This window comes from Olea europaea, chromosome 1, assembly GCF_002742605.1.
Source record: "Olea europaea var. sylvestris chromosome 1, O_europaea_v1, whole genome shotgun sequence".
NCBI classification, from domain to species: domain Eukaryota; kingdom Viridiplantae; phylum Streptophyta; class Magnoliopsida; order Lamiales; family Oleaceae; genus Olea; species Olea europaea.
In genome coordinates, this window is record NC_036237.1 from 28,565,960 (window position 1) to 28,576,314 (window position 10,355).

General features: G+C 35.1%; 1 protein-coding gene across 1 annotated transcript; it reads right to left on the reverse strand.

Moving 5' to 3' along the window:
- Nucleotides 1-1,740: 1,740 nt before the first annotated feature.
- On the reverse strand, nucleotides 1,741-5,358 carry LOC111396677 (DNA-directed RNA polymerase II subunit RPB7). The gene is made up of 6 exons (XM_023023162.1): nucleotides 5,014-5,358; nucleotides 4,757-4,922; nucleotides 4,616-4,666; nucleotides 2,713-2,778; nucleotides 2,537-2,605; nucleotides 1,741-2,045 (listed from the first exon to the last, which is right to left on the reverse strand). The coding sequence occupies exons 1-6, from the start codon at nucleotides 5,127-5,129 to the stop codon at nucleotides 1,980-1,982; spliced, it is 534 nt and encodes a 177-aa protein (XP_022878930.1). The 5' UTR covers nucleotides 5,130-5,358; the 3' UTR covers nucleotides 1,741-1,979.
- Nucleotides 5,359-10,355: the final 4,997 nt, after the last annotated feature.

Sequence of the window (10,355 nt, forward strand, 5' to 3'; positions counted from 1 at the left end):
GTGCTTGATGATTCGGATTGAGTACGATCGTAGTCTTCCGGTACCTGAAACAAAGGCAACGAGGTATGTTCTCGTCGCCCTTCCGATGCTTAAGTCAGAAAGGGATATGTGTGAGGCTATAAACTGGAGAATAATGAAAAACGTACCTGAATAATGGCTCAAGATTCTGTATTTATAGTAATAAGCGACATTCACCTAGTGAGACTCAACTAGCTGGATGTCCTTATCTGTTGGAGTCCTGTATAGTTAAGGAGTTGGTCAAATACCATAATTATATGTGGGATAGAATCCTTGCGGGAGTCAAGTATATGGTTGACTTAGAGTCCTAATTGTATAGAAATTCTAAAGGATCAACAATCGTAGGTTGTGAGGGGGAGCATATGCTCGAGGATTGCTTATGCTCGAGGACAAGTATCGCAATATGTAAAGCAGCCAGACAGGGAGTGCTTGAGCATGATAGCCCGGAAAGACTATGCTCGAGCACTCTATATGTGGAATTGCAAGTTCAGCTAAAATTGGTCGTCAGGATAATTAGTGATCGGGTTGCAGGGAATGTCAGTATCATCTACCATACTGAGCTATTTGGTTAATCCAATTAAAATGCTTATTTGACCAAGTCAAGGTAAAACCTTATTTGATCCAATGCGAATTTGAAGATCGACAACAGTTAGCATAAGTATTAGTAAGCATTAATATATTACGTGAAAAGTGTGAAATTTCTTAGCGACAAAATTTCATCCCGCCTTTGTCTCTCGATTCAATTACTTGCAAACGCTGGACACTTGCAATAGTACGTGGTTTTGGTCTTTTTGGATCTATGATTGCTTGTTAAATTTGTCAAAAACTAAAGAATGATACTATTTATGATCAATATTGTCTAATCAAGTTTGAGGCGCATGTTTGATGGGTGTTTTTTAGAGTTGAATTACATCAAAGAAAATAGGGGGAAATTTGAAAAAATTGAATTACAATAGCCAAATTAAGCTTTGGAACGAGAAGACAAAATTGGCGTGGCGTGGCATGGTCCTGTTGGCACATCTGCGCTGCCAAGCTTCGTTTCGATCGTTCATCTAGGACTCTTGACTTGTATTTTTGTCTTTGATTCAAGTCCAATGTTCAAATACATTCTTAGGAAAAATTCTCTCTTATCACACTTTCATACCTTTGTTATACACTTGTTCAATGTTCTAAAAGACGGGAACTACTAGCCTTAGGTGCAAGGCATGAGAAGACACTCCGCATATGGGGAACGCATAGAAAAATACTGTCAATGCTTTTTTTATGCTTATGCCGGCCTAGACGACAAAAAGCGTGAATAATAATGACTTAGGCGTCAAAAAGGGAAGATTAATGTACGCTTTGGCACCAAAAGGTGAGCGCGCATTTTAATTATTGAATAAAATTTATTTTTCAAGGTTAAATAAACAATTAAATAAAGCGAATAATTATTAATGTACTTTAAATAAATATAGTATATATTATCTTACTACTCCTAAAATCGTGAAGTTTGATATTTGACTATAAAATCTTGTCACGTCTTATGTCTTTTAGAACCTTGATAGGATCATGGAACACAACTTTTCACTCATGTTGGGCAAAGACATGACTTGGCCAGGTGATCTCTCTCAAACTATCTATAGACGACCCGATATTATCATGTTACTAAATTATCTTAGGACTCAGAACCCTTTGCAGATAGTAAGGATCGATTGATAATATCTCATTTGGGAATGGGATATTTCTCTCAGCATTATTTATAAGGATTGCAAGCATTGTACAAAGTATATATGAGAGTCAACCTTTTTATTTCAATGGAAATCAAAGATGAAACTCGGCCACATCGCCCATTGATCGAAAATGAAATGAGATATTTTCAGACAAGCAATTGAAAGAACTTCACGTACTTCACAAACTTAACAGAGTGTAGCTTCACGAGCTCGAGTTAAGAGTTTGGGAGATGACACGAACCGCATTTGCCATTAGGAAGTTTGTCCAGAATCACTAATCACACCCAGAAAGTCATCCTTTATGGTGCCAATACAGAACTGCAAAATGAGAGATGATGAACATCAGAGAGAGTTCGAGAAATAAATAGAACAATAATAGTGTAAATGAATAAGAGGGACGACAATAAAGGAGATACACCTTCTTCCAAACAAATCTGGGGTCATCATTTTTAGCCAGTCTGGTCTACTAGAGGATCCAGAGCACTAGATTCTTGATGTCATAAATAACATAAATTGTTTCACGGTATTGGCACACCCAATCCTAAGCACAAATATATCACTGGTCTTGCGCTCTTGCTTTTTCCCTTTTCTTTCTCTGGATAAGTTGAAAAGGCATTTACAATTTTACAAAATACAGTTACTTTAAATCTTCACGCCTTGTTTCATAGGATAGGGATTACTATACTCTATTTTTTCTGCTCTACTCCAGTTCAACACTAATGGGAGAATGGGAAAAGAAAAGTAACATTACAAAAATGCGATTTTCTAGAATACACGTGACATGGGTATAAAGGAGATAGATTGCATACGATTTCTGTAGCATCAACTCGAGTTCCAATAATCTTTAGCCGAACTTCACAGTCTTTCTGAATTTTAACCTGGGAAAAAAACTATGAGTGTCCCAGTGCATCTTGAAACAAAACTTAGAAACAAGCAGGCAAGACATGGAGCAGGGGTGTCGTGTTGGATTGCTAGTGATACATACAGATCCATCTGAAGTTGAATAATTTGGCATGTCTCCTAATTGAAGTTCCATGTCATCTGGTATCAACTATATACAAAAAATAAGAGTTCTTGAATGAGTGAAAGAGTGATTCTGGCATGATATTTTCTATTATGTAATAGCCATGGACAGTAACATTTATAACAAACTAACAATGATATCCGAAACATAAACAGAAATCGAAGTATATGTATAACTCATCACCAATTCGAACTTCAACTCTTCCATACCTAGTAAGGTGATTGCTTTTGCTCCTTGTGCTACCCAATAATAACGTGAACATGGTTTCTGGTGCTTCCAGTAATTCAATGAAGAAATGACATGCCACTATTTCAAATTACTCTACATTTCATATGACTTGTGCACATGAAAGAAATTGCAACATAAATTCAAAGCATGAGCAGAACCTATTGGATCAGTTTCCATCATTTGCAATTAAGATCTTTTATATTCACCAGGGTGTACTCAAACACATTTTTGATCAATCACTGTCACCAGATGAATTATGAGGGGCAAAGTATTGTGTATTGATGTGAAAAGGCTCACAAGAAATAACATATGGATTCAATTTATTATTTACTAAGTAATTGATCATCAATACAGAGATCATAGGATTAAGATCACAGACATGAAAACTATATAATATTGCTTGCACATTAAGACCAAGGGAATTCATAATGCACTTCGAGTTAATAGTATTATATTTCTATACACGATCTTAACCTATGTCGAACACTAACAAGCAAATGTTCCCTTGGCAACTGACAGCGTGTATGTGTGTTATAATAAAGCAGCAAAGCATTTGAAGCGAAGATAACTATTAGTTGAGTTCACATGACATTTGGTCCGCTTAGCATGTTCCAGAACTAGGTAACCAGTAAGCACACATACAAGTTTCAAGCTATAACACGATTTTGGAAGAGACATTCTTCTCTTAACCAATTAACCATAGGATCTGTCCATACTTGACTATTTCACAATTGCCTTTTCAATAAGATTACAAGATAGAAAAATGCGTAAAGAAAAATCAATTTCTAGAGAATCAAAAAGTCTCGTGAATCGTAAATCCATAACTTTAGCTGAAACTTATTTCTTCTTGTTCATTTCAATTGCAAAAAGATGATCTTCTCAAAAACTTAAGTTCCAAATGGCAACTATAACTACATAAGAACATGTTTTATGTATATAAAAATCACATACTGATGGCTAATGCATCGACAATGATTACGAAACACAATCACCATTGCCTTAAACCATTCAGTTACAATTCTCCAAACAGCACATGTAACCAGTCCAAAGAAAAGAACGCCATTGAATACCACCACACCAAAAGTCCTCCTAAAAACCCCAGAGCACATCAATCACTAATTCACTCTTTCAACTTCAACTTGGAAATCCCACACATCATTCTGGAGGACCTCGTTTAAAACACCCTTCTAAACAATGATTCTGTAAAAACATAAAATAATTTTCTACCAGAGCATGGCTTCATTGTTCTAGTGAGATTCCAAACTTAATTGCCCCATTCAGTTTAATAAATTCGGAATAATCGATTTAAATATAATTAAGGGTGTATTTGATGTAGATTTATTCAGCATAGTTTTTGTGAAAAAGGATTTTTTTTAGAATATGTAGTTAAAAAGTAGGGAAGAGTTATGGTCAACTTGTTTTAGAATGTGTCATTGAAAATGAGTTTAATAAAAACAAATCTTATAGAATATGTACCAAGATAGGCTAAGTAACACAAATTTTCTATAACAAAAAAGTTGAATGATCTATAAAAAAGATAGAAACTCGTGAAATGAATCTAGAGATAATAAAAAAAAAAAAAAAAAAAATTGTCATAGTAGGCTTTGCAAGAATAATTTTAAATCAATACACTGACATGATTCGAAATGAAAATTTGCACAGGTCCTGCTTCAGCGAAAAAGCCCATCTGCAAGAACAATATCTTAATACTTCAGAACAATAAAAAAACAGAGATACGAGTACATAATAAATCAATGAAAATCAATAGATGGCAGACCTTGTTAACCATGGAAACAACAGCTTCAACAATCTCTCCTTTGAAGGGTCGAAACACAACGCACTGATACTTCACCGGAAATGTAGCGTAGCCGGAGCCATCGAGAACTAACCCTTTATCCACGCTTTCAATGCCAGTGATCGCCACAATGAACCCATGTCGGCCGCTGTAAAAATCAAATCAAATCCAATTACAATGAATTAAAATTAAACGTGAAAAAAAAAATCACCGATTGGGATTTGATGGAGGAGGACTACTTGCAAGTGCCTTCAACGTCTTTCATCAGTTTGGTGATGAGCTTATCGCGCAGATCACGGCCGAAGTGGCGTGGGTGCAGATGCATGTTACGTTCCAATATCATGTGGAAAAACATTTCTTCTCAGACTCTGTGCGAATGCATGGGTGTGTGTTTACTGTTTATGTTGCTTCTTTGGGTAATACTTACGCATGTTTGGCTATTATAAGCTTATAATCTCGAGTATGGGATCCGTTCCCTTACTTATTGGAGCTTATAAACTCCAAATAAGCTGTGTCCAAACAAGCATGTAGATAATAAGTGAACAGTAACTGTGATAAAAATTAAATTTTCTCAACTTAAATTAATGCCCCTGATTGGTTTAGATAAGTATCAAATTTTTAGTAAGTTTTGATAAAAATTAATGTAATATTTGTTTGAAAAATTATGAATATCACGAAATATGTTTTTATAATTAATTATTAACTTTGACTTATTTTTAATTAGTTTTTGAGATGAATCAAACAAGTGGTAAATATGTTCACACCATTTTTATTTTTTTTAATAATTACACCATATTTAAAGTACCCGAAGGTTGATGACCTTTATATATTATCATTTTTAATCATGCTATGGGTACATTACGGTATCCAACGGGGTGTCCAGGCGCCTCAGCATTGGTCGAGGTGCTTGCCACGCCGGGGCCAATACCGAGGCGCCGGGTGTCCCTTTTTTATTCTTATCTTTAATCTTTCATTAATTGGCACATTTTTTAACGGATAGTAAAACTTCCCCTCCTATATTCCAATAAGCAAAAAATAAATTAAAATAAAATAGTGCGACTAAATATTTTAAAACACGATAAACAACACTTTTAGACAAAAATCATCATTAAGAACAAAATTTTCAAAATGATAAAATCATAATAACAAAAATGTGATGAAAAATGAGGGACATAAAAATGACGATGAACTACGATTAAAGACCTTTAGTACAATTATATTGTGATACATTTATAAAAATATGTAATGTGATATGTCCATCCTTCCATTGATTATATGTAGTCTGGTTCAGTCAGTATCCAACACCTTATTTTGAACTCAAACAGCCTATTTTATTGCATAGATAGCAATGTTAAACGACTTGTCCTCAATTTAGGCCCTGTTTGATCTACATTCTTTTAAAAAAAAAATACATTCTTAATCATTAATTTGACATCATTTCAATCACATTCTTCAATAAAATAATATTACACGCAAATTCAAAAAAATTTCTTATTTTTTAACCACACATTTTTAATCGATACACTATTCAAAAATGCATTCTTATTAAAATAATGTGGCTCAAACAATGGCCTAAATCCTTAGGCTTTTCTAATCAATACATTCTGTTAGCTCCGATGAAGAAGCCAATGCTTTTTCTTCTTCTCCCTCCGATGCCGGTAGATGAATTTGAAGACCAGAGCCATTGATTCCAACAAGACCCTGAGGAAATGAACTGATAATCAGAGTTGTCATGGAACAGTGATTGATCAAGCAATTCAAATTCAAAGCCATACAAGTAATTAGGATACATTATCTGGGAATTCTCTGACATCATTTGAAGCATACAATAATTATAATTTAAGGATACATTAGAACAACATTTTTTTCAGGATAGGCAACAAAAATCTCCGACTACACCTCAATTTACAAAACCCAGTGTATTAATACAGTTGAGTTGTAAATTTCAAGAGAAGAATTAAATACGGTGGGGAAAAAAAAATGGCCCTTCAGGCCACTCGAGAACAACAGTCTCCAAACAAAACAAGTAGAGTTTCAACTTCACCACACAATACTATGGCAAAATGTGTAGTGTACCCCGTTTGTCTCAGGCTTCTGTAAAGATAAAAGGCCAAACTTCAGCGCAGCAGAAAGCACGGCTTCTACAGAAGAAAGAAAATGGAAAAAATAAAATAAAATTCTGATATGAAGGACTGGTTGATGAATATCTCAAATCAGAATTTGAGGCAAACTGAATCAGTCAAAAGCAGCCAACAATCTACAAAATGTGGAACTGATAAATTGCCAGCTTCATGCAACATCAACTCAAAGGTCACTAGTATATATTCCCAAGGATACCAATGAAGAACAGGGAATAAAGTTGGTGTGGAAGCGGAATTGGAATTCTGGAAACAAGAATAAAGTTGAAAAACTAAAAACTTTGTAGAGAATAATTTAATTGATTGAATGGTTCACATTTTTCCTCTGTTAAAAGATTGATAGAGACGTTCGGTTCAACATGTAAGCTTCTAAAAATCTTATTGACAGGGTATCGAACAATAATATAAAAAGGAAGGTTAAAGATGTGTACAAATCTATGGAAACATTTGAGTTTGAAATTTCTTGTTGTTGATACATGAAGTTTCGGGAAAATCTGATTTGTTATGTCAGGTATTGCAAATAAAAGATCAAGACATTTTGAATGCAATGAATTTAGTCTCAACTACAAAGATACTTCTTCAAGAAATGCGAGATGATCAATGGGAAAGTTTTACTCCCTCCGTCCTATTTATATAGACTGACTTTCCTTATTTTTTTTTTATCCCAATTATATAATCATGTTTCTTTATTGGGAATGTTTTGTTTTGTTTGTTTATTAATATAACCTTATTTAATTTGTTTAGTTATAACCAACATTTTTCACTTAATCTTGAAATTATACAAATATAAATAAGGGTAAACAAGAAAAGTTTTTAACAAAAATTGCTTTTCCGATAACATTAAATAAAAATTCTTAATCTATGTAAAAAACAAAACCATCCTATATAAATGAGACGGTGGAAGTATTTGATTTCATAAAAATAATGATATTGATGTGCCTATTCGATGCTCTAATAGAGTTTCAATTGGTGCAATTGAATAATAGATTACAGAGAACACAATGGAACTTCTTAAGCTGTGTGAGGCTCTGAGTCCTATTGATGAGTTCAAATCATTCTCTATAGAAGTTACTTGTTCTTTAAGGGAGAAGTTTTATCCTTTGAATTTTACTAAAGAAGAGAGAAATGATTTGAGGGGAAATTGAATCATTACAAGTACGATGTACATTGTAACTACAGTTTCAGCCTTTCAGCATATTGATTCTCTTCCTCAGTTATGTCGAATGTTCATTGAAACGAAGAAAGTCACGTCATTATTTTTTGATTGATGGATTGTTTCGTTTAGTGTTGGCCCTTTCATTTTCTACAGCAACAACAGAACTGGCCTTTTCAGGGATGAAACTCATCGACTCATCATGACATCGATTTACAATAAAATGGAGAATGGTTTTCAATCAAACTCCATGATCATCTATATTGAGCAGGAGACTGCTCTTGGTATTGATATGGAGGTCATCGTTGACAAGTTTTATTGTCCAGGGAATCACAGGGTGGGACAAAAGTAGCATATTAAGGTATTTGTATTGAACTATTTGTTGTCTTTAGATATCATCCTTTATAAGTTTATCCATATACCCTATCCAGTTGGTCCTCTAAATCACTTGTGTTCAATAAATAAACAATATCTAATAATGATTTCATTTAAATCAATTCAACTAATCCCAACAGGGCCAAAACTAATCATTTTAACAATCCAATAATTAATACAAGTTCCAAACTATCCTCTTACAATATTAATCATTATTGTAAGATTTCAGAATACTTAGATATAATGCAATAATTTACTGTGTACATTATTATTATTATTTAGTGGAAAAGGGGGCATACTGCATACCAGAAATAATAAATTTTAAACAAAATAAGGGCATGATGCCACTGCTGTGTTAAAAATTTATACAAAATAAAAAACACAATGCCTCGAATTCAAACAAGCATTTTCCCTAATTAAAAAAAATTATAAGTTCCTTGTTCAACCTCACGCTGTATCTCCCATCTTAACTAGCAAGGGAGGAGTAAATATCTGTAAAAGTAAATTAAATAAACAGAAGCATAAAAATGGCATGCGGAACTGAAAAGGAAGCGATAAAAACTGACGACAACTTCCAAACTGAGGTGTTTTGGATGAAAATGAACTTTTTATGCATGAAAATACTTTAATTTATTAGTATAAGAGCTCAAATATTATGTTGACTCCAAAAAATGTTGTCAATGGATGCCGGACCCACCTGCGCGCACGTGAGCGAAAGTCCAACACGCTAAGATACGTGGACGGTTTAAAACAGATAGATCAAGGGCGTGGGAGTAGCTCAATAGCGCGGGATGAGAACGTTCGGAATCCGGCCGGATGTTCGTAGATCGATTATACAATAATTACCAATCGATGTTTGTAAATGTGTATCTAAATATGTATGAACTCATTTGTATTACAAGATAATAAGAAATAGAGAGTTGAGTAAAGTATGGTTTCTTATATTGATTCTTGCATTAGCCTTTGTATGAGGTACATGAGGGAGTATTAATAGTGTCACAAGTTAGATCGTGACCTTTGGTTCGGGGTACACGTGGCCTCATCTGGTTAATTTACATGTCAAATTGTAGGCATCAGTTGCACCTAGCCTGCTATACATTTATTGATTGGCAGAGCCGCCTCTATTAGTGACAAAACTTAACATTTACACGCATGACAAACGTCCTATCAATCATTCAAGTAAGATCTTTGTACAGAGGATCTCTTGGGAGAAGTGTCTACGAAAGATGCTGCTTTGTGATTCGGAGGCTGCTACCTCGGCTACAAAGCTTCGGCCAACAAGGACTCGTCCACCTTCAAAGGGCCTCGGCATATGGGCTTCGAAAGTTTCTCAAGAGGCAATGATAGATGCCTCGGCATATATGGGCCTAGGTTTCTGTGGACTTTGGTTTGTGGGCCTTAACTATGCAAATCACCTCAGCTTGAGTGCCACGTGGTTCGGCATGAGTTGGCTGTGGGCCCTGGTGGGTTGCCCAAGTGTGCCTCATCTAGTTAATTTAAATGTCAAATTGTAGGCATCAGTCATAGCTAGTCTGCTATACATTTATTGATTGGCAGAGTCGCTTCTACTAATGACAAGACTTAATATTTACACTCATGACAAACGTCTTATCAATCATTCAAGTAAGATCTTTGTGCAGAGGATCACTTAGGAGAAATGTCTGTGGAAGATGCTGCTTTGTGATTCGTAGGCTGCTACCTCGGCTACAGAGTTTCGGCCAACAGGGCCTCTTCCACGTTCAAAGGGCCTCGGCATATGGGTTTCGGAAGCTCCTCAAGAGGCAATGATAGATGGGCTTTGGTATATATAGACCTAGGCTTCTGTGGACCTCGATTTGTGGGCCTAGGCTATGCAAATCACCTCAACTCGAGTGTTATGTGGTTCGGCTTGAGTTGGCTGTGGGCCCCGGTGAGT